Below are 24,376 nucleotides of genomic sequence, written 5' to 3' on the forward strand. Positions count from 1 at the left end.
CGAGGACAAATATTGAGCCTAAAATACCTGAAACAAAATGCGCCCCTCGCACCTTCCGTCGTTAGGTGCGAACGGACTCGTATGATTTCACGAAAGAACGCGTTACGCTTCTCCGAAGCCATTAACGACCCTTAACGCTACTTTGCAGGTTCACGATCGGTGGAAAACGCACCAGGCGTAGTTCTCTCGTGGACTCTATTCGCTAGTTCGCTGTTCAAACGTTGACGTACGATTCGGACAAAAATATTCTTTTTCGCGGAATGATTTTACTTGCAATTCGCGAAAGGCATTGTCGATTGTAGAGCGATCTGTAAGATCACCTTTTTCAGGATACGGAGGGTGGGCGATATAAGTTTTACTCTCGCATTTGATGCACGCTGCGCCATGTAATTGGAACGATCAATCAAGCACCTGAGAAAGGGAGGCTGAGATCACGCGTGTAGAAAGCATCCCTCGATGGTCTTGCACGCACAGTGGATACGACGGTACCACACCCTATTCAAAAACCGTGAAACACGCTTTCGAATGCTTCGAGTATAAAGAGGATGATAAGGGAATAATAAGAAGGAAATATTGGGAAATGAAGTAACATCGATAACGATACGGCGGGTGTTTGTTTCGCACGCAGAAAGGGAAGAGAATGGGGAGGGGGAAAAAGGAAGAAGAAAAAAGAAAAGGAAAGAGAAAAAGAAAAAAGAAAAAGGAAAAAGAGAAAAAGAAGAAAAAAGAAAAATAGAGCAGAAAAGATGGAAGACGAGAAGATTTGTAAAGAATTCTTTCAAACTGGGCGATTAATTTTCAGTAAGCTCGATGTATAACTGGCCGGAATAGGTAGGGTGTACACAGATATAGCCACTCTCGCGAGATATTAGACAGGTGAGCGAGTTCCCAGGGGAACAAAGCCCCCATTACCTCGTCTTACCATCCCGTCCCGCTTACCTCGACAAACTCTCTACTCCTAAAACATTCATAAGACCTACGTAAGTGGTTTTTAATAAAGGTATTTAATCATAGGTGTCGGATTACGCGTAAATCGGCTGGTAGCATCGTTGGAACCATGGGGAATTAATCGTTAAATCTAATACGGCTACCCTTTCTGTTTGCGTTGCCTAAGAGACGTACGAAAAATAAAATTCGTATCATTTTCTTTTTCGTCTTCTTCTTCAAACGCGAGTTCTTCCGATACGGAGAGACGCTCCTAGTAACGGGCGTCGTTACGGTTAAAGCAATTATTTCTGGTAGATAATTATCCCGTCGGAGAAAGACCACATCTACCGTCCAGTTTCTTCGGTGCTTTCCTCGACTCCAGCCGTTAAAATATTCTACTCCTTTCGAATCATTTTTAGACAATGTTCCTTTTACTTTATCCACTGTTATCACTCCTTCGTGCGCACGCTGAGGAATGTTTCGACGATGGAAATGAATTTTGCATCGATCAAGACGACATATTATCGATCGATCTATTGCCGGGATCCTTTTTGTTTGCCGATTCGTATCAGAAGAAAAATAATTCGATAGTAGAGAAGGAGACCATAGACGGCACCTTCGACAAGGCTTTGAACGAAATGGATTATCACAGGTAAAAACGGAGATTCCAAAAGTCACAAATGATAACATCAATTGCTCCGTTTGAAATTAATTCTCTTATCGATAGAAAAAGAATGAATGAGTATCTTTGCCATGGATACATGGCAGAGGAGATTGTCAAAGAGGTGAGTCTTCCCAGAGTTAAACGGAAACCCAACTCGGCACCTTCCAAACCTATTATGCCGGACTCCTTGGGCAACGACAACGTGACCATTCACGAGAAGATGTTGTGGGACGAAGGTAGCTCCAAGTATAAAAATTGGCTACAAAGGTGACGTATCTTTTCACCGAACGTACCAAACTTGTCTGACTTTTATTAAACGCCGATAAGTCTATTCTACAGGACGACTACTTTGGACGACGTATATCGTCATTATTCACCGCGCAAAGCGTTGAAAAAGAAACAAGGTGTTAAATACGATCATGACATCGAAGAATTTGATGGCGAGGTCACTGGTTTTGCCATGCAAGCACCGTTACCTTCCGGAAAAATTGGCGTTTACGAGGCGCCAAACTCGAACGAAGGTGAAGATTGGACTGATTAAAATTTTCTATGTAACAATGAAAAATGATTTAACGAAATGTCGTGACAGATCATGTACCTGCCGCTTCGGGGCACAATTATCATCACTACGGATACGGTCACGGTGAACAGTTCGGTCATCCTGGTGAATTTTTCCCTGCGATACACGAGGAACATTACTATCACGTCCCGTATCATCATGAACAACAGGAGCACGAGGAGGAACATCACAAGCCTGTCTATCATAGCAAAGGAAAGGGACACGATCTTTCGTTGAAAGATTTCTTTGAAATTGCTCTCACCGCGTTAGCCTTCTTGGCGTTTGGTCTATTCGTCATCCAGCTCTTGATGAATGCCACGGTATTAATTTGAATTAATTTATAGAGGACTTATGGGAGTGTATGCCGATGATGATAGAGCAATTCGATCGTTATGCGCAGCAAAATATGACGAACGTCACTACGCCTACTAACCTGCCAGACACGGATGGGACACGTTTTAAAAGACACGTCGGTGGCTTCCCGATGACTTATGCCACTAATCAGGAATTGAACGAATTGTCTTATCGCGTTTTGAGATCGGTCGAAGCGGCTCTGGTTGCTGATATGGATTCTGCCAATTGTCTACGAAGAATTCTCTGCGAGGACAATCAATATTCAAAGAGTACTAACGATGGTCGTAAAATTTGGGTACCTGTTTGGAGGTATGCTACTGTAAAAAATAACAATACGTTGTGAAATTTTATGGGACCTGTTGTTCCTACTGTCAATGATATAGAAATCTATATTGCCTAACGTTACCGACGTTCGCTAAAGCAGTTCACATCTGCTCCTTCGCTCGATAATAAAGACAACTTCCTTTTCAGCTTAGGGATGAGCTGGATTACAGGAAGGGTTTCCAAAAATGCACCTTGGTCGGCAATGCTGGAATCCGTAAAGGCTTCGGTTCTTGGCTTGGGTGGAGCCAATTGCACTCTGCTCTATCCCAATTGCGATCTTCGCAAAGAGAGAATCAAAAGACGTCGTAGACGCAGAAGATAAATCGTTTAATCCTCGTTAATACGTCGTTCGATATTTAATAGTTTTAATCGGTTTATATTTCTTTGTACTTAACGCGGTAGAAAAGAGTTGGCTTGGGTGGATAGAGCAATCTGTTCTCTTGATATCGGTAAAAGCGTAGAGTGTAACGATCTCGTTGGACAAACGTGGAAAACATGCCTGTTGTCTCTATTCTGAAGTGGCCGACTATTTCCAAGGATCGGTTTTGTATTCTCGTCGTATAAATTTCGAAATTCGTCTATCTGCAAAATGCCTTCCTTTCTACTATTTTCCAAGAAAATATATGTCACACTCGCACATCGCCGGTCGATTAAATTAGGAACAAAGCATTTACTTTTTAAACGATTCATTTCTATACCTGATCTTTGGATATTCCAATAGGTTCTCTGCATATGAACCACATTATACGCCGAGTCCATTGTGGTGTTATCGTCGAACCCCAATATATAAAATAATCTTCGGTAAATGTTTTAAAAATATTCGTTAGAACAATCGGTACTAAACGAATGCTGGAATTAGCGATTTTAATGGAAGGCAAAGCGCTTATTATCTCCTTTAAAAAAATATTAGGAGACGTCTGCAACTGCGTGAAATATAATTAAAATAACAACGGAGCTCGTGTTTCGATTACTCGACACTTGAATTAAATATTACCTTTAAAAAATAAACGATTATTATAATGCCGTCGACTTGTCGAAGAGCATGTTCTAGAGTTAAGTATTGCGTTTTAAAGTGTACTACGTGGAGTTCCATCGGCGTACTTGAAGATAAGATATTTCAATGAGATCACGTGAAAAATAAGAAGGAAGGAGATACGAAGAAAATTCGCACACTTTGCACCATCGGCGCGATGCTCGCTACCGTATATCTCCGTTTCGCCCCAATGAAAATGCATTTGTGAAAAGGCGTAATTTCCATCAAGAGGACCACCATTAATATACGGCTCTTCCAGTACCCACTTTGCACCGACGAGAGCTGCGAAAATTGAGCTAGCGTTGCATTCGCGTTATCGAGATCTTTGTTATTTTTCATTGCGAACATATTAATTATTAACGATGACTCGGAATACGTAGAACTTGTTACCCGTCTTTCCCGTATTGGCGATCTTTACTTTTCGTGGTGCAACGTCATAATGAACCCATTTTAATGGCGCCAAATTAATCTGTGTCATTTTACTGATATCCAAATCGATAGGAGATTGCAGTTCTCCTTCTATAAAGGCGAGACTTTGAATAAATTTTGCATTTTTTACGTTGACGTCTTCGTCGTTCTCTAAACACGTAAAGCTATCGGCTTAATAAGCTACTTAATCAGAGTTTATCCATTATTAATTAGATTTGTACCTTCCATTGCGTTCGTGATGAAATAAATAATTATTTATTTATTTAATTATATCACGTTCGATGTCACTCTCGATAAGTTCGATTATGTGTATCGATCGTCTATATACGATACACGCGAAGTACCACGCAAATGAATTTTTAATTAAATCCGAAACTATTAACCTTTCTTCTCGCTGACTTTGAATCGTTGGAGAAGTGCCACACGGAAAAGATTTTAATGAGGAAGACTTGGAGGAGACTCTGTTTAAAGATTAACTTTACAAAATAAAATATAAAAATGGATTACGCGAGGAAAATAGGGAAAAAGAAGAAACCTGACAGTTACACTCCAAAGACCGTTGTTACAATGGTAACAGCGTTTGATTATGATTTGACAAAAGACATCCCAAAGGATATAGAAGATCGACGTTTAAAAAATTGGAAAAAATGGTTGGTCGAGAGAGAAAAGATCGGTCGTCGTATAAAATCTATAACGGGTCGTTCCGAAATCGATCAGACTATAAACTCTTGCGAGAAAGTACGTTCCCTGGTCGAGTTGAAAAACTTGATGGAATACGCCTCGATACCGGTTCCTCTGATACCTGATAAATATCGCGGTGGTCCAGAATTTTGGAGAGTTCCGGAATCCTTGCCTAAACATGGTGATGTTTGTTTGCCCGAGATAACAATGGTACCGACCAAAAAGGATCTGAATCTTCCACCGGACATGACGTACGTCGACGTACCAGAATTGATCGAGGAAGAAAAAGGTTTATATGGTATCTCGTTGAAGGAGACTACGTGGGAACGAAATTTGTACTTTAAACAACGCGAACAAGAACTGCACGAAGAGATAAAGCTTTTGATGCCTAAGAAACCAGAAACGAAGAAACTTTTAATTTGTGGTAAGACTTTCGTGAGGCCAAAGAAACCGCCAAAAAAACCCATTATAACGATTACGTTAGCGGAAGAGGACAAACCCTGTAAAGATTTAGATTTGGCAATAATTCTGAAGATACAGGATCGAGAGATCGTTCAAAATTCAAACGATCGGTCCAACGAAAAACCCATAGAATGGAACTTCAACTTTCGTGGTAGGGTCGATGAGAGATCCGAGCAGAAGATCACTTTTGAGAACAAAGGTAATATCGTGATTCATTATCGCTGGAGAGACTGGTCTTTTCAACCGAATTTTCAATTTTTCCAAAAACACGACAGCCCTTTCTACTTCAACAAAACCGATGGGATCGTTTTACCAGGAAAAATCGAGGAACTGAAGATCTGGTATTTGCCACGATCGTCCAACGTATTCCTCGAATCCTGGAGACTCTTTACAGACCCAAAAATAAGCAATTCTCCATTGATCTGTCGATTCTGGGGTTGTGCCGAAGAAAGAGACGATAAGATATCGAGTTGTTTCGCCATATCCAAGATCGACTTGTACTTAAATCGTTGTATCAAAGACTCAATAATTCGAGAGATCATCGAGAAGATAATAGCTAATATCGATTATAGAAAACCATCCGAACCCGCATACAGTAGTCTGTTTCTTGAAAACGAGGTCTTCAGAGCTAAAAATCCTTATCATTTTTATCATATGGATATTATATTGAAATTACGCGAACTTTATCACGAGGTGACCGAACGACCGGCCGTACCTTGGAATTTATCTCTGAACGATCTTCGGGAGATCCTTCTACTTATAAAAAAACCAGAACGGAGACAGCAAATGCTTCTACGATTCAGTAATCTCTGCAAGGAATGCTTGAAGCCTCCATTGATTTCTACTTTCGTAAATGATAAGAAATATACGGCTGTATATAATGCGTTGTGTTCGTTTGCGAATTGTTTCGAGATCGAGAGCGAATTTGTGTTGACCAATTGTATTTTAACTAAAGAGAACAAACCGATCGATCCGAATGACTCATTGATGTCACAATTATCTGCGGGAAGTATTAACAAGCATCGTAAAAAGAATAAGAATCAAGACAATGAGCCGACGAAGTCACAGGTATTAGGAAGCTCTGTGAGCTTGGAGCAGAGGTATACCGGCAATCAACTTTACAAGGAGGTATTTTTCGTTCGTATTTATGAGATATTAGGTGAGATTATAGAACGTATTTCGGCGATAATTGACTCTTACAATCGATTGGATGGGATAGACACTTCGTTCTGTCTGTCGAGATAAAAAGTGCGTGTTATATAAGGGTGAAATAATCAAAGTAAAAATTATACGAAATTCGAATACTTTTTATAACTCATTCGATTAAGTACCTTGTTTGAGAGATTAAGAAATGCCCAAGAATATTCTTCTTCCGCGCAACAATTGAATTTTCTTGCAGTTATTTTTTATAGGATTACCTTTCTCATCCTTCAGCATTCGAAAAGCATCGACCTACGATTGTATGAATTTGCATGTAATTTTGTTACTCTTGAAATAAAGGATGCTTACTTGAGATGGACTTATCCTAATCATCAATGGAAAAATAATCCAAGTAACGCATTCGGGATATCCGAGAATACCGCATGAACCTTCGTTGTAAGATCCTTGGTAACTGTAATAACGTTCGCAGCGAGCAGCCCATCGCATCCAGCATAATGAATCTTAATTGAATACGTTGAATGAATACTACGACCGACGAATAGAAAATTTATTTTGCTTTTAATGAAACATACTCGGTGGAATATTTTTCTCGGATCCTGCGTCTACGACGTATTTTAAATTTTCAGTAATCTTTTCGAATTGTGGGTTATTCTCGACGTATTCTCCCGATGGGACCTAAAAAAAATTATTTCGACGTTAGAGATACTTTTCAAACGAGTATTTCAAACGATGCAACACGTAACATACTAAAAATAAAAAGGATAATATACAAATGCCATCCTTGTATTTTAAACACTCATCGAACGAAAGGTACTTTCGATTCCAATGTACCATTTGAGCTTCCATAGAAAACCTACAAGTTTGATATATAAAAAAAAGCGTTGTAAGAATTATTAAAATTATTCATGAGTAAACTCTGACCAAGTGCCGTTTATAGTGTGTTCCGAGCCATTACAGTTCTCCTCGCCCCAACGAAAGTTGCAAATAAAATATTCATAGACGTCGTTAAATAGCGGGCCGCCTGAAACTGTGGATTGTATTCTATTGCCACCAAGAATGACAGTCGCTGTAACGAACCAGAACTTTTGCCGATCGATATTTAAATAAGCATGCTTATTTTATTAACATCCATTTGCATCTTCTTTTTACCGACGTTTCCATCGTTTCCCAAAATGGCTTCTCCCTCGTTCATCCAATGACCATTTAACATAAGAGGCGGATATCGTTTCGGACGAACTATTTTGTCGTCCAAGTCGATCGGAGATTGTCCATATTTCCCCAAACCTGTATAATAAAATTTTATTCGATCGAATTAACGATCTGACATATATGTAATATTAATATCAATAGATATAACCTTTTATTTTACAATCTGATAATTTATTTCATTTATTCTTTACTCACCGATCAAACCCTTGTAATATTCTGGTAGAAGTGTCATACTGTAAATTACGTAGAATTTTAAACTAACCGAAAAATTTGTCTTTAATGATGTACTGGTATTGAAATTTTTAATGACGAATTACGTCATTTGATTAATTAACGACGTCCATGATTCTTATCGAAACAACGAAACGATCGACTTTGAAGAAATTCAGAGGCTCTGTTGTCGCTTCAATAAATTTTTATTAATCGTCAAACTATGCTGCAATCAGTGGCATATAAAATTCGTCTACCGCAGCATAACTGTTGCGGCCTGTAATTACTCACTATGGGATCCCATTTGTAGTCATAAATATTTCTAAATGCATCCATCTATGTAGGAGAATAAAAGAATATATATATATGTATATATACATATATATATCAAAAAATTGTTAAACTATATTTGATCCTCATTCGAAAGAAATACGTACTTGACGAGAAGAAATTTTTATCGCGTGTGAAATTATTATCCAAATTACACATTCGTTATACGGTGACACGGTAAGAGAGCCAAGATACGTAAAATAGCCTGGAGCCGCACACGCCTGCAGTATCCACCACAAACAGTCTGCGATATTAAAAATGAAATGAGATAATCCAGAGACATACCTGTTGTTAATTTGCAAAATAATTTTTTTTCTATATACCAGGTGTAACGGTTATACTACTCCCCATCTTTTTAATTCTTGGTAAGTGATCGGTAACACGAGCGACTGTTGGATTATCTGGCATTCCTTTACAGCCAACGACCTTTACAAACAAACTTTTTAATCAGTCATGTATGCGACGATAAAAAGCGAGCAATTATTTTACCTGCATCAAATAAGAAAGTATCGCAATACCGTCAGATTTGTCGTAACACTTTTCCAACGATCCATATCGAGTATTCCAATGAAGAGCTTGCGCCTCCATAGAATACCTAAAGTTATATGTTCGATTAGATTATTAGATGATTAGATATGATCGCCAGAATGTCTTACATCAATAACGTCAAGTATTCTGTGCAATTCGTCAAGAATATATAAATCAATCAAAGTGTTTTATGTCAATCAAGCAAATTAAGGTCCAAGAGGGCCAACTTCCTGATTAGATCGAGGACGATTTGAATTATTTTTGAATTATCTCGTAATCGTAATGTTCATCGATTCGTGCTTACCATACACTGTTTATAGAGTGTTCGGCACCTTGAGAATCGCTTGGACCCCAACGAAATTGTACATTTTTCAATTTAAACTCGTCTTCGCTCAATGGTCCACCTCGTAAATAAGGATCGGTTGACTGATCCAACAGTTCGATGTTAACTATAAAATATAGTAAACGATCGTACGTTCGTTGTTCGTAAGATTATGCGGAGAATTATGGGAACCTGTTTTTCCTGTGTTCGTCATCGTCGCTTTTCCCTTTTTTAACCAATAACCGGTTAACAACAAAGGTGGAAACTTTTGAGTCCACGTATTGGTCGGCTTCAAATCAATGGGCGACTGTCTCCATTTTGGTAAACCGCTCGATGACGTTGATATTATCGCGTGTAAATCGTGATCTAAGAAGAAGTGAACGTACACGTCAACGAGAGAAAATAATTACGATTAGGTACGAAACGTTTGAAACCTTTTCGTCCGTCCTTGTATTTTCGTCCGATCCGCATTGTTCTTAAGTGTTTTTTCCTAGTGCAGTGTTTGAAATTAAATCGAAAGGTAATTTAGAAAGTTTGCGATCCAAAATAGTTTTTGAATTTTGAAAACATTTTCTAATTTAGTTAATTTATCGATTTTGTAGTTGTTTTAATCATATCGTGTGGTAGTTTCATTGTGAAGTTGTTAACGAATACATATTGACACATACTTTACGTGTATTCTCATTGACGTGTTTTATTAAGTCATATTAAACAAATATACGCGTGTAGTATAATGAAATATCAACAATGGGCTGATATACAATATTTATAAAAATAGAAACATAGCTTCAACAAATATAGTAAATTACTCGCGAATTGAGCTTTTGAACCTCCCGATAATTCTCTTTGATAAACGTTCCTTGTTTGTTTCTTAACATTCTGAAACATTGCGCTTGATTTTCCGAGATTCGTACGGGTTCTGGGAAAATGATCCAAGTTGCGCACTCGTAATAGGGCCAAGTGGTAATGGAACCGGAGTAGCTATAATAGCCTGGTGTTTGACAGGCTTGCCTCATCCAACTCAAACAGTCTGTAAAAATGTTTCGACTGAAGTTCTCGAAGCTGTTCAAGGGAAAACAAAAAGGAAAGTATTTTATTTCGGTGAAAACGCGATACGTACTAGGTGATATTTTTGCGGTGGACTCCGGTTCGGTGATTTTATACAAATTATCGGTGATCTTCGAGAACAATGGATGCTCGTCCCAAGCAGGAAGTTGATAGACCTGAAGAAAATAGGAGCAAATCGCGAGTCCGTCTCTCTTGTCCCAGCACTTTTCAATTTCTTCGTATCGAAGATTAAAGTGTATAATTTGAGCTTCCATTGTAAACCACGTTCCATTGAGAGTATGCTCGGCTCCTTTACAATTCGATGAGCCCCAACGAAAGACGACTTCGGAAAATTCGTAGACGTCGTCTGTTAGCGGTCCACCACGTATACTAGCTGGATTTCTATTACCCTCCAGAGTTATCGCGACTGTAGAAAACGATACGTAAATGTGCGCGTAGATAAATGAATAGTGTCGTCGCTCGTTTCTACATAATTTACCGGTAGATCCAGTGTTCTTTATATTTGCGTATCCTTCCTGATTCCAATGGCCACTCATAGTGAGAGGAGGATATTCTACTCTAAGAACATGATTGTCGTCTATATCCACGGGAGATTGTCCCCATTTCGAGCTGTCACCTTGGAAGGATCACACCGGATTAGGATTTACTTCATATTCCATTGATCGAATTCTAATCTTACCAGCGCACTGCATATTTCCTACTTTTCTAGAATCTATTTTGCCTTCTTATCGACTGGACATCCTTCGCAGAATTCTAATTCATCGTACTTAAGGATTTTGAATTCTTTTCTCAACGTCGACCGTTCAACGGGAGAACAATGGAGGAGATCGATATTTGCCTATCGAGTATTCCAATTTGAAACAACGTTCACGTATCTTTCAAAAATGGAATCGATGTCACGTACCATGAGTTGCGAGTAAAATCGTCGGGTGGTTAATATCTCGATGAAAATATGTTGGGCTTTTCGTGGCCCGAATTGATGATCGTATCTGGTAGCGTTTTATTCTTAGGTATGTGAGCGCGATCAATATTCAATTACCGAACGATTATAAATTTCATCTACACTTTGTGAACGACAAAGCGTTGCTGTCCAGCGAATTGTTGAAGTGGTCTCACATCTTTTCACGAACCTCCGTCATCGAAGAAGAATGCCAATCGCCGATCTTTTCGTTCGGATATGCCGCTCACAATGGACCTCATACTTGGAAAACCTTTTATCCAGAGAGTACCGGTTACAATCAATCGCCGATCAATATCACCACGACCATTGCGATCGGAGAGTACGATAATATCGAATGGATCGGTCATAATACAGTACCCTGTTCTATGATCATGGCAAACGATGGAAATTCTGGTACAACTTCAGAGATGCCCGATTCTATTTCCTAATGAATCGCGAAACGAGCTGTAAATTTCAACGCGCGTTTATAATAGTTATAGTATGTGGTACTTGGTGTGGCCGTGCACATCCCTTCATCAAAGGAGGCCCTTTGACCGATATATACAATTTTCATTCGATGATGTTCCATTGGGGCCCATCGGACAACGAAGGAAGCGAGCATACAATCAACCACGTCCGTTATGCGATGGAATTGCAATTCATACACGTCAAACGTGGCTTCTTTTCACCTCTCCAGGCAGTTTTACTAGGTGCAAAGGACGGAGTGGTGATCGTGTCCTCATTCTTTAACGTACGAGGATTCATCCCTCTCTCTCTTTCACTGTCTCTCTCTTCCCCTTTCTCATTATTTTTATCCATTACCGAGGAAACTAATAAACGAAGCAGCCAACAAATTAAAGCGGACGTTTTCAGATAATGCCTGTTGACAATCCTTACTTGGATTGCATAGTAACAAATTTGAGATACATTACGCAACCCGGTAGCAAAGTGTATATACCACCTTTTCCTCTCTCATGGCTACATTATACCGAAGGAAGGAATTACTACGCCTATCACGGTTCCCTGACTCAGCCACCCTGCAGCGAAATTGTCACTTGGCTTATCGATCCTCTTCCAGTAGCAATTTCCTCGAATCAGGTAGATGAGAGACTTTCTTCGTAATTAGAAAATGAGAAAAAGAAAATAACGAGTTAGTCCCGTAGGTCGCACAATTTAGAGAAATCCGTTCGAGCGATGGATTGCTTCTGACGAATTGCAGACCGGTTCAATACTTGAACGAACGTGACGTTTATCATTACGCATAGCCTTCAGAGATTTTTTTAGTAAGATAATATCTTTAATTATACGTACCAATCTAGATGATCTTTTACGTTTTAATTCCTTTCAGACTGTCTTCCTCGATTAATGCGAACAATATCGCAAATTTCTATGAAAGTTTATAAGGGATAAAGTATTGTGCTTTACATTTATAATTTCATATATACTATATACATAAATACTTTCCTCTAAATATACAATGTAGAAAATTAAAACGAAACGAAATATACAAGAGTACTTTGCGCTACGATTTCGAAAAATAAAAGGGTTCTGGTATTGCCATGCCTAATAAAACATTTTATTATTCTCGTACGACGTACAATAACATTTCTACGAATGTGACGTACGTTCAGAGAAACATACAGCTTATACTTTCGAACGGGAGATACATACATACGAAAAGATTCTTTGATTTGACACGAAAACTGAAATAAACGATGCGACGAACTACCAAAGATATTTTCTAATACATGTATATACGGACATTGTTAATGTATACTCACGTATCGCCGCGAAGTCGAGTTTCATATAAAAGTATATACCTACGCATATGTGTATATATATATACATACGTGTGCGTAGATATATACTTTTATATATATATGTATGCGCGTGTGAGCGATGGGTCAGCTAAACTTGTTGTATCTCAAATCTTGTTCTCATTTTCAAATAAAAGTCAAAATTATTATAAATAGTGAAAAATATGAAATGCATCTAATAGTTGAGGAAAAAAGAAAAGTATTAGCTGGCACATCCTTGTCAAATATGTATTATAAACGATTCCATCGGAATTTGTAGAAAATAGTATAAAAGAGAGAATAATGAAATAAAAATGACGATAAACTTGACGCACGCTGTATTAGTCGCGATGGATGCTCTTGGCACGTCGCATATTTACAAATTATTATGCGAGTAAGAATTCACACTTTTTGACAACGTTCATGGCATTCACTGGTTCGTTTTATTTCTTCTCGAAAAATTAATCTCGATATTCTCTCAACTTTTTCCCCTTCAGTTCTTTGAGATGGACACGTAAGAGATACACGTATTTATATGTATTTACAACGGGTTTAACACACTGTATTTTTTCTCGATTGGTTCCAGAAAAATTGGTTCGTCTTATGCAATAAATATACGATAAGGGACGGGAGTGACTCGGAGCAACGTCGATCGAATAAATTTTCTTTTCGCGTCATTACTCTTCGAGCTTCACAATCTCGAATTTCGTAAAGGCAGGTCGCTATAAAAGTTGTCCCACCGGAGAGTCCGATTCCTCTTCTTCCTTTCTATCGCGTTTGAATAGCAAAGAAATAAGTCGAGAAACGCTTCGTTCTTCCTTTTTCTCCTCTCTTCTTCCTTTCAAAATATCCTCGATATCTTTAAAGGCTAAAGAAACTCTTATCTCCTTTTCAGGACGCGGATTAATCCGTTTGCATATCTCGGATAGTTCGACAAAGGAACGCAGACGTGATTATGCCAAAAGTCTAAAAGTTAGATGTTTTATAAATTAATTATTTTTCGTTCGAACGATTGCGCGTTAATCGCGCATCAATGAATAAAATTATTATTACTACTATTACTATTACTATTACTATTACTATTATTATCATTATTAATGTTATTGTCGTCGTCGTCGTCGTCGTCGTCGTGATTTCGATAACAGCGCAATAAATCTAATTAAATTTTCATAGAGTAAAAAAGCTATCATAAATTAATTACCTGAATGCCAGCCATTGCCATACCCAGGAAAACTAACGTGAAGCTCTCGCTCTGAAGCCAATTGCTAACTTTTCCGAGGCAACCCTAATGAACGTTCGTCGATTAAATACTTCAAGTACCAATACTTTTAGAGCTTTCATTAGATAGAAGACAAGAGAACAAGAACACCCACCTCCTTGTGTCGATAACCCTCGTGACCCTCTTGGTCTTCCACTTGACACGCGGCTTCGTCCTTCGCCTGTGGATGAAGCCATGGTTTCTCGTGCTACCGTCATAATCAATGATGATCAATGAAACCGTGGTTCTCGTGTCTCTATAACGCACTCCTAATTAAACTACTCACGTTTTTGTGAAATACTCTCGAGACAACGCTCATCGGACTACCTGTATTCTTTACCTACAATTAACGTTATTTAAATGTCGATAATTAAGAATAGAATCTTACGTGTACATCGGCAACCATTAATAGCGCATAGGAGGATTCACCTACCCTAGTAAGAAAAGATTTTCATTCTACGTGGAAAAAAAGAGAAAGTTGGATCTCTAGTAATTTTTATTTATAAAAAATTGTTTGCGACGAATCCCTGAAGACGAGATGACTCAGCTAGCTGATAGAAAAGCATCCGTTCGTTAAGATATTTTTTATTTGAAGTCTCTACGACTCGTACTACCGAAGATATTCGCCTCGATTCATTGACACACTTTTTTCAGCACGTACCTTCTATATCTGTATATATAAATTTGTGGAATTTACTACGCGATCGGTCTTTTTTCTTCTCTCTACTACGGCTCCTATTTTGGCTTCTCTTTATGAATCGCAAACTGCAATGGTATATATCTTCGCAAGAAAGAGTCGTAAAGACGTGAAAAAAGGTTCTTTCCTTTTTTCTTTTGAAGGAAAAAAACATTCTCGTTTTATAGCCACGTGCTATGGTATCGTAAATCTTTTTTAAAGGGACAAATCGATATTGTCGAAACTTATGCGTATCGCTTAAGGATATCGGGTGAGATCTTCCTATGCGACTGTTAATGCCACCGCTATACGATATAATTTCCACCGTCTAAACTAAAGAAAATAATGTTTCATTAGATCTATCTCACGGTTTTAATATTTTTATCGATCGTTTAATTAGGTATTAATCAAAGGTGAAAATACCTCGGTATTTTTGAGAACGCAGCACGTGATTGGAACCTGTCGCCTGCTTCCTGAAATTTGGCCATCCCTCCACCATGCCGTACCATTGTAATCCGCGTCGCTGTGCACTCCGCAGCAATTAAACTACAATAGATTCATTTGTGATTGCGCGTGTACACGTACGTGAGCACGAACTCTTCAAAATATCGCGATATGTCTTGCGGAACAACGCTTTAAAAGCTCGTTCGTACGTGAAATTCAACATTTCGTACGAAACGTTTCAAATGAAATTTTAACAATGACGATCATAAGGTACAATATCGTTACGCGTTGCTATTGTCACGAAATGAATAAATTTTTAAGCTGTAGGACTTTAAATCGCAGAGGAGAATTGATATCGTGTTACATTGAGTCTCACGGAAGGTGTATCGATTTATCCCATCATATTTAGCCACATGTTACGTGACTAGCAGCGCACTTCTCTCGTGTTTCTTACTGCTATTTGATTCATGGAGAAAATTAATTCGATTTCCGAGAAACTCAATTATCGGCGTACCTTGTACTGAGCGAAATCAAGACTATGGCTAAATGAGATATCGCTGGTAGTGTCGTGGCCGTAGTCCGTGGTCAGTTTATTGGACAGTCTTCCCTCCAAGTCGGAAAGAATCCGAAAAGTCATGAGCCCACCGACCGCTGCTGTGACAAGCTCTGTTACGATCAGGGCGACCAGCATGCTCATGTACTAAATAAAAATAGGAAAAAAGTCGTCAAAACAATCACGACGAGAATAGAATATTGACCTTGACACCTTCGCGGTATCTCTGTAATACGTGTTATAACCATAAGAATAGCTATTCAAGAGCATTATACACGTGGCAAACTAAATATGAACACCTGAACCTTTATCGTTAGATAGAAATGACCTCGAGGAACTATTTTTTCTTATCGAAGATATTTAAATGTTTCCATGTAAATGCACGGAGATGTATCTGTAAGTGTCCTTACCGTGGCGAGAATGCACTGATTTCCACGCACGGCAGCACGACAACCAAAGAAACCCACCATAAAGACGGTGAAGCCGAGGCCGACCAGGCTGTACGCTATCAAATCAATCGTCTCGTGGGGTTTGACGTCGGGTAGAAAAAGATTCAGAAGGTGTCCTTTGCTCGGCTCCAACAGTAACCATGCTCCTATAACTAGCACCGTACAACCGGCCAACTGTCGGGAATATATTTATTTTTATCCGGCTTCATCTCGAACACAGTGGAATGAGGCACGGACAATAATAGTGTTTCAAGGGGGGGACGATTTTTCTATATTTTTTCTTTTTTTTTCGCTCTCCTTTTTTTTCGTTCTTGCGCTTGACCGATGTATGCATGCACTTACACTCCAACTATATATCGAACGCGTCCATGCTCTCTTGTTCGTTGATTCAAATTAAATGCTAGGAGAGAGGAGAATCGATACGATTCGTTTGGCCGCCCGCGAGTCGTCATTTTTTTAATCCAGTAGAGATATGACTGAATTAATAATCGTACGGACTGATTTATTTTCTACCGTTTAATCATGGCCCGATGGTACGGCGAAAAATTACCTACGTTGACTTTTCAACGTACTCATACGCTCTAAGGTTTTTAATAAATATACAAGAGAGAAAATGATTGACTATTTTTACCCATATTAACAGGTTGAACGTGAACACTGCAACTTTCAAGTATTTCATTCCGACGTGTTTGCAAAAACGTCCAAACAGTCATCAATCTGCGAACACATAAATAAATAAAAAAAGTACAAATTCCTTTTCACGTAGACGAAACTATACACGATCGATCGAGCACACGTTTTACGTTTCATTTGACAGATGCAATTACACCGAGGGATGTGCAAAATGAGTCCTTTGAAAGTTGCTTGTAAAGTGCGTTTGTTCCTCCTAAGAACGCTGTTAACTCGTCCGCGAGTAATTTCTTCGAACGCGTTGTCGAAACTCTAAGAAACTTTTTAACGTGGGAAAAGTAATTGTTGTATACGCATACGTGTATATGTGTATGGCTGCGTGCGCGCGCGCGTGCGTATATATGTATATGTATATTGGAAGTCGCATTGGTTGAGATCAAAGGACAGCGCGAAATTCATTAGTCGTCAACCAACAGGGTTTTGCGAGTATGCAAGAGACCGTCACGTGGCTCTTTGAAGTTGCACGACCGAAGCAAGAGTATTATGTCAACACATTGCTATTACGTATTTCCCTGAGTAGTCGATTACTAAGCGACCAGCGAGATAACTTTAAAATTGCTTAAATAATCTATATAATATTGCGAAAGTAACGAATTTAAAAACAAAAATAACGATTATTTAAAGAGTAACGATTTTTCTAAAGCGTCTTTGAAAAGTAGCGATCTACCAAACGTTTTATCCCCGAATTATTACTTGCGTTTCTACAAATTCGTACAAAACAACGGAGCAACAAATAAAGAAAGACTTGTTATCGTAATTATCGAATGCAAGGTCAAAACTTATCGATCAGTCGCTCTATCGATCGTTTATTTGCCGTTGAGCTAGATTTACCTGTGGTCAACAAGTTATCTCCCTCGAAGTGCCAATTATTGCTTCGGTAGTTTTCCTCTAACGAGAACAGCAAAGTCGAGTGGGACACTCACTTTCACGAGAATTAAAAAGAAAATAAATGACGAACTACGAAGAACATTAAGGCAAGCAACACCACCATTTATCATCAATATCGTTACGTATTCCAACTAGCTAATTCCAAAGTGAGAGGAGTTCACAGGTGGTTCGTAGACCGCGCTAGATCACGTACGTCACAGAGGGTTGTTTTTAGATATATCTGCGGACTCTTTAGAAAAGAGGCTCGAGTAGGGAATAAAAGGGAGAAAGGAATAAAGCGAGAAAGCGCGCGCGAGAGAGAAAGAGAGAGAGAGAGAGAGAGAGAGAGAGAGAGAGCGAGCGAGGTAGCCAAGCAGCCGCCTTTCTCCGGAAGCTACCAGGATCGATCAGGGAACACCGTTCTATCCATCCATCTTCTCTTTTTCTCGATACACTTGAAATTGAGAGGAAAGAATGGAGAGAGGAGAGCGAGGATCTTCCGACGCGATCCGAAATCCTACCGCGAAGAGGGTCCTCGCCCGGTGGAGGATCCAAACTAAACGGGCGACCTCTGCCGTCGAGAAGGATTCCACGACTCGCTCATAATTCGTATTTCTCGAAAGAGCTGTCGCGGATCACTCCAGCCTTCTACGGGTCCCGTTTTGCGCTCGGCCTCTCCTTTCCCTCTCTTACTACGTCTCTCTTTCACGTTCGAGTTTGCGTCGGCCGATGGTCCAGATATGCGGCTGCGTCCGCGCCGACGCTCTATCTCATCCCATAGTCGATCCCCGCCCGTAACCATTCTCTCTTAATTTCTCTTTCCCCCTATACCCATATTCCTCTTCTTCCCTCGTCAGTCTCTTACATATTATTACGGTACAATCTGGGTATTCTTATTATTAGCTGGTCGATTTTCTAATACACGTTAATGTACGATCTCGACAATCAACTCGAATCTTTCGAAATCGTTATGAAAATCTGTGGTTTCGAGACAAGGAATATTTTCTATGGTCGTCGAAGTTTTGTTAATTATTTATGTAAATATAATAAATTTATTATTTAAGTATTAACAATTTATACAATCGTCGCTATTCTTCTCGTTCATAAATAATATTCAACCACGAGTAAAATATCAGCCAGAAATTTTTCCATCGCGCGCGGAACACCGTTCTCGTATCCATCGAGCGAAACGTACGATCTCCGAGTGCGTGTGCGTGTATGTGCGCGCGCGCGTGCACGCGTCGACGTGTTATTAAATTCTCGTCTTAAGACTAGAGAAAATGCAGATTATGAAAGGATCGGAATTGTTCATCGGTGCCGCGGTAATCAAACGTTACGACATTAATACTTAATCCTAATTATCTCCCATTAAGTACATGGATCTCACAACACGTTCGACGATCTAGACGATCGCGTGATAAAAACTCAATGGACTTTAAAAGGAAACGACGGATCGACTCGATCGCTCCTTATTCGGTTTTCCCGCGCTTTCTTTAACGTATACGTTAACAACGACACGCGAACATATAATACAATAAAATTATTCGGAAGGAGGCAATAGAACTTTACGCAATAATATAAATATTATGATAAAATGATATAATACAAATTCGGTATTTTTCCCCTCATACATTCCTTTGATCATTCTGACGACTCTCTCTTTCACACTGAAAAAAAAAAGAGAAAAAAAAAGAAGAAAAAGGAAAAAGAACACTCAGACAATTTTTCGCTCCTCTTTCTATAAAAACACTACATCCTATCTTTCTTTTTTTTTATTGGACGGCACACAGACTTTCGATAAAAAACACTTAATACTATTCGTTATCCGTGCGATCGAAAGCCGTACGTTGTTGCGTTCAAAGAGAAAACTAAAACGCTTAAAAACTTTGATGGATCAAAGTCCGTTGGCTCCCGCTGGACTATTTTAATTGATCGTCATCAAACATTGCACGACTGATCGATGAACGAGTAAAAAATCGATTAATCGAACGAAGAAAAAGAAGATATATTCTACTTCTGTGTACAATATTTGCCATATTTTTCTTCGTTCCTTTTCTCTCTACCCCGATATTTCAATCGAAAATTACTTCTCACGGCATCCGTACTATCGTTGAGATTGTCAAAGAGGATTTTTATCTTAAAAAAAAGGAAGAAAAAAAAAAAAGAGAGAAAAAAGTATGGGCTCGCGATCCCCCGAGTTTCTCTTACTGTTGATGCGTCGCTTGCTATCGATCACCGCGCGATGATAATCCATACGGAAGGAATTCCCGACGTTTCTTCTAGCTAGTAAAAACTACGCTTCGATGCGTTCGTTTGAAAAAAGAAATAAAAAAAGAAAAAAAAAAAAAGAAAATACACATAAAACGAAAAAAAAAAGATCTCTGGCACTTTTTAAAAATATCAGCGAGGTCATTATTAATAAATTCGCTGCGGAAGGACTGCTACGAATGCGAGCATCATTTTCGAAGGAACATGCTCAGAAAAATAGAAGAAGGAAAGGTTCCTGGTATTTCGTTGGAAATTTAGCAAAGCACATTCCCCGGAGGGAATCCTATTCTATTCCCCATTGAATTCTTCCTCTTCATATCGCAAAATCGTAATTCGCATGAAAATTTTTCGGTCGGTCTCGGTTACGGATCAAGTTTACAATTCAGTGGTGGTTTCGACGGGGCTCTGCTCGTACAAGTAAGTAAATCCGAGATGAGAGTAGTCCTTCTTTTCTCGGAACGTAACGTTATCGTTGGAAGGACTCGCGCTGAGTAGATCACCGCCGTGATTGTAGAGAGGATTGAGGACGGGCGTGGTGGTGTCGTGATTGTTCATGGTGTTGCTGTTGCTGGTCGTGTGGTTCTTACGACCGAGAGTCGATCGTCGAAGGGAATGAACGTTACCCTCCGCATGATTCCCGGCTATACTCGAGGCCCGAGCCGTGGTCGCAGCTTCCGAGCTCACAGGACTTTGTTGACCTTAAAAAGAAGAAAGAAAGAGTTGTACGTACGTGGTGGAACGACAAAAAGACTGATACAACTTCGTAAAATGTCTACGTGATATTTCCCGATACGATTCCTTTTTCTTTTCCTCACCGATACGATGGGTCGTATGTAATATACACGTACCGCTTTTCGTTAACCACCGTTACCAAGCCACGAGATAACGTTTCAATACTTTCCGTTTGAGTTAGCAAACGAATAAATAAGTCGATCGAAATTATTACCTGTACTCCCACCGTGGTCTTTGGTAATATAACTAACGTTGTCCAAACTGAAGGCATGATTCTTGTTGCTAAAGTCGAGTTGCAAGTCGTTGTAACTGTCGTTGTCGTCGACGGGCACGCTCATCTGGAGCACCTGCGTCTCGTATTCCTTTAAATTGGGCTCGACGTAGACGGGATCGTAACGAGGTACAACATACATCCGTTGCATTCGCTCCTTGTACGCCTTGTACCTATGATTTCATTTAATTCCTTTTTATATTTGTCTATATACGTTTACGTAAGAGTTTAAACGCGACGCAACGCGCCATTCGCGTCTATTCGTTCCGGAAATTTTAATTAGAGTTAATGGATCTAATAAAGGCAACAACGAATTCATACGAGAAATGAGCTTAGCGAGAGAAAAAAGGTATTACCATGAATATTCACGTCGATAATGAGACGAGAAGAAGGTTCGTTTGCACGCGTAACGCGTTCACCGAAATACGAATGTGTATTTCCTACACTCGCATTTCCGTTTGCTCGGTAACGAGGAAATGTAGGTCGATCGAATAACAATAACATATCGCGAGCGGTGTGCGAGTCGAACGAAAACGCGGTCGAAGAAAAAGGCGTGAGACAAGCGACGCGAGTGGAGGAAGAAGAGAAAGAATGAAAAATACCTGGACCAAGACACGCTGATGTAGATTATTCCAGCGATCCCGAGTATGAGGATGACGCAGGCTATGATGATCAGAGCATATGGAAATACCTCTCCGCTGAACGCCACGGCTGTTTGCGTGCGAACGGGCTCCGCGTACATTACTGGCGCGTGTATGTCGATTGCGTTAGCGCGTACCAACGTCGAGACGTCAAACGTGATGTTCGATACCGCAGTCCTTTCGACGATCGACCTGCGAAAAATAGAACGGCGCAAATAAATGCAATGCACACTTCTATCGCGCGTCTGGCGTAGCGACGCGAGCGATAAGTGTTCAAGGTCTACTGGAGTCTACAAACCGGGCGGCGTACCTGCTGCTCGTAATTATACGGAGGCTTCGGAAATTACTGCTTCTTATCGGAGAGTGACTTTACGATTCTTGTGAGCAATAAGAGTTAGGAGTGCGACGTTACGCTCGGGAACGACGTATGTCGTTTTCAAGATATCTTTCAATATCCTTTCGTCGCGACGAGATTCTAAATTTCGTTCCGAGAGAAGATATATAAAAGATTACCTCTGGATTCTCGAGCTATTGCGATCCAATATCAGCTCGGTATCGGGATCAATCGCGTAAAACCAAACGTCCGAGTCCTGGGGATAAGTCTCGACCGTCCCATTCTTCGTGCGAACCTTCCTAACGGCGATCCTATCGATACCGACCAACAGTCCGCTCTTCTCCTCGATGATATTCGCCATTCTCCTAGCATCCTTTTGAAGTACCTCGGGTGCCGCGTCCTGAATCACCAGGATCAATAAATTTTCTTCGCCTATTAAATTCACTATCACCGGAGCAACGATCGAGTTGAAGTTCGTCGTCGAGTTTGGATTGTCACGTACGTTCACGTCGAATTTGAACGGTAACTCGGAAGGATCGACGTTGTCAAAGGTCGCGGTTGTTCGTATTATTCCAGAGAAAGCATCCATCGCGAAATAATCGGAACCACGTCCCTCGAGAATCTTGTACTCCAATTTTCCGTATTTCCCGTTGTCCTTGTCGTGGGCCTTTACTTGTATAACACTCGAGCCGAACTGCGCATTTCGAGGTATCGCGGCGAAGTAACGACCTCTCCTAAGTTTGTAATCGTCCTCGGGAAAGATAAATTCCGGCTTGTTGTCGTTCACGTCAATGACTTGAATCTTTACCTGTTATCGAAGGAACGAAGAACTCGTACGTAATGATCGGCTGACCGAAAATAAAAGAAAACGATCGAAAAGAACAAAATCTTTTACCATGGTTGTGTTGCGACCAGAATTCAATAAACCGGACAACGACTCCAGCCTGATCTTGATCTGATAAAATTCTGTGGTCTCGTAGTCGAGAGCAGCCTTTTTCAATTTAAGAGCGCAATTCCTTTCCTCGGTGACATTCGCCTCGAACAAATCGTTCTCGTTTCCGCTATAAATCTCGCATTTCAAGGGCGTAGAATCATGAGCGTGACTGTTGATGATCGTAATTATCTTTATCAACGTCCCGTCGGCAGCATCTTCCGGCACCTCGACGTTGTAGGAATTCTCTGCAAAGCCCAAACCGACCTCTGGCGGCACAGTGGCGACGTGTCGAACAAAAATCGGGACGGTCGTCACGGACGACAATCGAGGCTCGCCCATGTCGTACGCTCTAACGTCCACCTAAAGTTGGAAGGTAAATAACAAAGATAACAGGATGATCCCTCTGCTCGGATCGTTGATAATTAGTATCCTCGAAGGTTCGTCTCAACGGATACCTGATATTCAGAGTCCGTTTCTTTCCGTAGATCATCCCGTATCCTGATCACTCCTGTATCAGGATCGATGACAAAGTATTTGCTGGCTATACCACGACCGATAATCTCGTATCGCACCTAAAGGGGAATATCGAAACGAAGGTAATTCGATTAGCTATCTCTCCAACGCGTTCCACACTCTTCCGCTAATTTAATTACCTGATTTCCGGGTGCCGTGCCGTCGGAATCTGCGGCGACAAGATTGATAACCGTCGTTCCTATAGGTGAGTCGTCATCCAGCGTAATGGGTCGAGGCACCATGGTAAAGATCGGTGGTATATCGTTAACGTCCTATCAAGTCGTTAAACGTCGGGCATAAATACTCAGCTTTAATATTAATGTTTTATTAATGGTTTTCAAATTACTGACAATACGCGCGTATCTACGTGCGCTTTAGCCGCCACAAGCATTTCGAAAGCATACTTTTCCGTCTGAAGGGTATATCGATCGATACCTGGACATTGACGACGACCCTCGTGGTAGAACCGGGGAGATCGCTCGTGTTCTCGACCGTCCCGACGATAAGAATGTGTTGGTTCTCTCTCTCATAGTCGAGACCACGAATGGTTTTTATCACTCCATTCTTCGGGTCTATGGCAAAGAGTTCGGTGTCTCCTTGCTTGATCGTATATGTGATTTGCTTCTTTGTGTCCGGATCATCGGCCTGAAATTAATCGCGTTAGCCTTAACCCGAAGAAACGCCCTATCCCTATTTAAACGGGTTTCGTCTTTTTGCATTTGCCGGATCGGACGAGTCCCTTCCTTTTT

At 40.2% G+C, this 24,376-nt stretch overlaps 9 protein-coding genes across 14 annotated transcripts in view; 3 read left to right on the forward strand and 6 right to left on the reverse strand.

Annotated features, from left to right (window-relative positions):
- The first annotated feature begins 950 nt into the window (after window positions 1–950).
- LOC127068426 (uncharacterized) lies at window positions 951–3,262 on the forward strand. The gene is made up of 7 exons (XM_051004633.1): window positions 951–980; window positions 1,347–1,579; window positions 1,655–1,858; window positions 1,931–2,112; window positions 2,181–2,470; window positions 2,551–2,813; window positions 2,976–3,262. The coding sequence occupies exons 2-7, from the start codon at window positions 1,350–1,352 to the stop codon at window positions 3,148–3,150; spliced, it is 1,344 nt and encodes a 447-aa protein (XP_050860590.1). The 5' UTR covers window positions 951–980; window positions 1,347–1,349; the 3' UTR covers window positions 3,151–3,262.
- Window positions 3,263–3,795: 533 nt separating this feature from the next.
- On the reverse strand, window positions 3,796–4,518 carry LOC127068524 (carbonic anhydrase 3-like). Its single transcript, XM_051004806.1, has 4 exons — window positions 4,512–4,518; window positions 4,252–4,440; window positions 4,002–4,143; window positions 3,796–3,928 (listed from the first exon to the last, which is right to left on the reverse strand). Exons 1-4 carry the CDS (start codon window positions 4,516–4,518, stop codon window positions 3,796–3,798), a joined length of 471 nt encoding a protein of 156 aa, XP_050860763.1.
- LOC127068452 (carbonic anhydrase-related protein-like) lies at window positions 4,055–8,189 on the reverse strand. Of its 2 annotated transcripts, none has more exons than XM_051004692.1 (8): window positions 7,999–8,189; window positions 7,744–7,878; window positions 7,516–7,660; window positions 7,342–7,447; window positions 7,167–7,269; window positions 6,943–7,094; window positions 6,765–6,885; window positions 4,055–4,143 (listed from the first exon to the last, which is right to left on the reverse strand). In XM_051004692.1, the coding sequence occupies exons 1-7, from the start codon at window positions 8,033–8,035 to the stop codon at window positions 6,778–6,780; spliced, it is 786 nt and encodes a 261-aa protein (XP_050860649.1). In that variant the 5' UTR covers window positions 8,036–8,189; the 3' UTR covers window positions 4,055–4,143; window positions 6,765–6,777. The 2 variants fall into 2 exon arrangements, with proteins under 2 accessions (XP_050860649.1, XP_050860648.1); XM_051004691.1 differs by lacking the exon at window positions 4,055–4,143 and adding an exon at window positions 6,583–6,666 and having other exon boundaries at window positions 7,999–8,188.
- Window positions 4,751–6,751, forward strand: LOC127068419 (MYCBP-associated protein-like). The gene has a single exon (XM_051004602.1). It carries the CDS (start codon window positions 4,789–4,791, stop codon window positions 6,676–6,678), a length of 1,890 nt encoding a protein of 629 aa, XP_050860559.1. The 5' UTR covers window positions 4,751–4,788; the 3' UTR covers window positions 6,679–6,751.
- A 12-nt stretch (window positions 8,190–8,201) lies between the features above and the next one.
- Window positions 8,202–9,748, reverse strand: LOC127068450 (carbonic anhydrase 2-like). The gene is made up of 7 exons (XM_051004688.1): window positions 9,628–9,748; window positions 9,386–9,559; window positions 9,176–9,320; window positions 8,833–8,938; window positions 8,667–8,769; window positions 8,451–8,587; window positions 8,202–8,349 (listed from the first exon to the last, which is right to left on the reverse strand). Exons 1-7 carry the CDS (start codon window positions 9,662–9,664, stop codon window positions 8,230–8,232), a joined length of 822 nt encoding a protein of 273 aa, XP_050860645.1. The 5' UTR covers window positions 9,665–9,748; the 3' UTR covers window positions 8,202–8,229.
- Window positions 9,749–9,794: 46 nt separating this feature from the next.
- LOC127068451 (carbonic anhydrase 7-like) lies at window positions 9,795–11,452 on the reverse strand. Of its 2 annotated transcripts, XM_051004690.1 has the most exons (4): window positions 10,941–11,452; window positions 10,740–10,877; window positions 10,314–10,667; window positions 9,800–10,223 (listed from the first exon to the last, which is right to left on the reverse strand). In XM_051004690.1, exons 1-4 carry the CDS (start codon window positions 10,951–10,953, stop codon window positions 9,982–9,984), a joined length of 747 nt encoding a protein of 248 aa, XP_050860647.1. In that variant the 5' UTR covers window positions 10,954–11,452; the 3' UTR covers window positions 9,800–9,981. The 2 variants fall into 2 exon arrangements, with proteins under 2 accessions (XP_050860646.1, XP_050860647.1); XM_051004689.1 differs by having other exon boundaries at window positions 9,795–10,223; window positions 10,314–10,877.
- On the forward strand, window positions 11,452–12,567 carry LOC127068525 (carbonic anhydrase 3-like). The gene is made up of 3 exons (XM_051004807.1): window positions 11,452–11,952; window positions 12,075–12,299; window positions 12,550–12,567. The coding sequence occupies exons 1-3, from the start codon at window positions 11,650–11,652 to the stop codon at window positions 12,565–12,567; spliced, it is 546 nt and encodes a 181-aa protein (XP_050860764.1). The 5' UTR covers window positions 11,452–11,649.
- Window positions 12,568–12,755: 188 nt separating this feature from the next.
- Window positions 12,756–18,639, reverse strand: LOC127068447 (tetraspanin-11-like). Its single transcript, XM_051004684.1, has 9 exons — window positions 17,899–18,639; window positions 17,009–17,094; window positions 16,339–16,551; window positions 15,890–16,075; window positions 15,355–15,477; window positions 14,542–14,595; window positions 14,371–14,463; window positions 14,199–14,282; window positions 12,756–13,963 (listed from the first exon to the last, which is right to left on the reverse strand). The coding sequence occupies exons 2-9, from the start codon at window positions 17,054–17,056 to the stop codon at window positions 13,901–13,903; spliced, it is 864 nt and encodes a 287-aa protein (XP_050860641.1). The 5' UTR covers window positions 17,057–17,094; window positions 17,899–18,639; the 3' UTR covers window positions 12,756–13,900.
- Window positions 18,640–18,963: 324 nt separating this feature from the next.
- The window catches only part of LOC127068394 (cadherin-99C), a 53,470-nt gene continuing 48,057 nt past the window's right edge, over window positions 18,964–24,376 (reverse strand). For 3 of the 4 annotated variants that reach the window (XM_051004507.1, XM_051004506.1, XM_051004509.1), the window contains 8 exons: window positions 24,063–24,272; window positions 23,768–23,899; window positions 23,570–23,686; window positions 23,076–23,474; window positions 22,360–22,988; window positions 21,808–22,038; window positions 21,149–21,378; window positions 18,964–20,900 (listed from right to left, as the gene is read on the reverse strand). In XM_051004507.1, the coding sequence (XP_050860464.1) occupies window positions 20,578–20,900; window positions 21,149–21,378; window positions 21,808–22,038; window positions 22,360–22,988; window positions 23,076–23,474; window positions 23,570–23,686; window positions 23,768–23,899; window positions 24,063–24,272 (2,271 nt within the window). In that variant the 3' untranslated portion in view covers window positions 18,964–20,577. The remainder of the gene's footprint in view (window positions 20,901–21,148; window positions 21,379–21,807; window positions 22,039–22,359; window positions 22,989–23,075; window positions 23,475–23,569; window positions 23,687–23,767; window positions 23,900–24,062; window positions 24,273–24,376) is intronic. The other variant, XM_051004508.1, reaches the window with a different exon arrangement.

Source organism: Vespula vulgaris, chromosome 13 (genome assembly GCF_905475345.1).
Source record: "Vespula vulgaris chromosome 13, iyVesVulg1.1, whole genome shotgun sequence".
NCBI lineage: Eukaryota > Metazoa > Arthropoda > Insecta > Hymenoptera > Vespidae > Vespula > Vespula vulgaris.

What these genes read in the sequence shown, in the direction of transcription:
- LOC127068450 (XM_051004688.1), bottom strand. Translation starts at nt 9,664, where the DNA reads ATGCGGATCGGACGAAAATACAAGGACGGACGAAAAG. An exon ending in TACTTTCTTATTTGATGCAG is followed by an intron (nt 8,770 to 8,832) that starts GTAAAATAATTG and finishes TTGTTTGTAAAG; the next exon opens with GTCGTTGGCTGTAAAGGAAT. An exon ending in TAGTATAACCGTTACACCTG is followed by an intron (nt 8,588 to 8,666) that starts GTATATAGAAAA and finishes TTAATATCGCAG; the next exon opens with ACTGTTTGTGGTGGATACTG.
- LOC127068525 (XM_051004807.1), top strand. Translation starts at nt 11,650, where the DNA reads ATGAATCGCGAAACGAGCTGTAAATTTCAACGCGCGTTTATAATAGTT. An exon ending in TCGTGTCCTCATTCTTTAAC is followed by an intron (nt 11,953 to 12,074) that starts GTACGAGGATTC and finishes GGACGTTTTCAG; the next exon opens with ATAATGCCTGTTGACAATCC.
- LOC127068447 (XM_051004684.1), bottom strand. Translation starts at nt 17,056, where the DNA reads ATGAAATACTTGAAAGTTGCAGTGTTCACGTTCAACCTGTTAATATGG. An exon ending in ATCAGTGCATTCTCGCCACG is followed by an intron (nt 16,076 to 16,338) that starts GTAAGGACACTT and finishes ATTTTTATTTAG; the next exon opens with TACATGAGCATGCTGGTCGC. An exon ending in TTGATTTCGCTCAGTACAAG is followed by an intron (nt 15,478 to 15,889) that starts GTACGCCGATAA and finishes AATCTATTGTAG; the next exon opens with TTTAATTGCTGCGGAGTGCA.
- LOC127068452 (XM_051004692.1), bottom strand. Translation starts at nt 8,035, where the DNA reads ATGACACTTCTACCAGAATATTACAAGGGTTTGATCG. An exon ending in CACACTATAAACGGCACTTG is followed by an intron (nt 7,448 to 7,515) that starts GTCAGAGTTTAC and finishes TCAAACTTGTAG; the next exon opens with GTTTTCTATGGAAGCTCAAA. An exon ending in TTAGGATAAGTCCATCTCAA is followed by an intron (nt 6,886 to 6,942) that starts GTAAGCATCCTT and finishes ATACAATCGTAG; the next exon opens with GTCGATGCTTTTCGAATGCT.
- LOC127068426 (XM_051004633.1), top strand. Translation starts at nt 1,350, where the DNA reads ATGTTCCTTTTACTTTATCCACTGTTATCACTCCTTCGTGCGCACGCT. An exon ending in AACGAAATGGATTATCACAG is followed by an intron (nt 1,580 to 1,654) that starts GTAAAAACGGAG and finishes TCTTATCGATAG; the next exon opens with AAAAAGAATGAATGAGTATC. An exon ending in GGCGCCAAACTCGAACGAAG is followed by an intron (nt 2,113 to 2,180) that starts GTGAAGATTGGA and finishes ATGTCGTGACAG; the next exon opens with ATCATGTACCTGCCGCTTCG.
- LOC127068524 (XM_051004806.1), bottom strand. An exon ending in CGCCAATACGGGAAAGACGG is followed by an intron (nt 4,144 to 4,251) that starts GTAACAAGTTCT and finishes CAATTTTCGCAG; the next exon opens with CTCTCGTCGGTGCAAAGTGG. An exon ending in CATCGCGCCGATGGTGCAAA is followed by an intron (nt 3,929 to 4,001) that starts GTGTGCGAATTT and finishes CTTATCTTCAAG; the next exon opens with TACGCCGATGGAACTCCACG.
- LOC127068419 (XM_051004602.1), top strand. Translation starts at nt 4,789, where the DNA reads ATGGATTACGCGAGGAAAATAGGGAAAAAGAAGAAACCTGACAGTTAC.
- LOC127068451 (XM_051004689.1), bottom strand. An exon ending in CACCGCAAAAATATCACCTA is followed by an intron (nt 10,224 to 10,313) that starts GTACGTATCGCG and finishes ACATTTTTACAG; the next exon opens with ACTGTTTGAGTTGGATGAGG.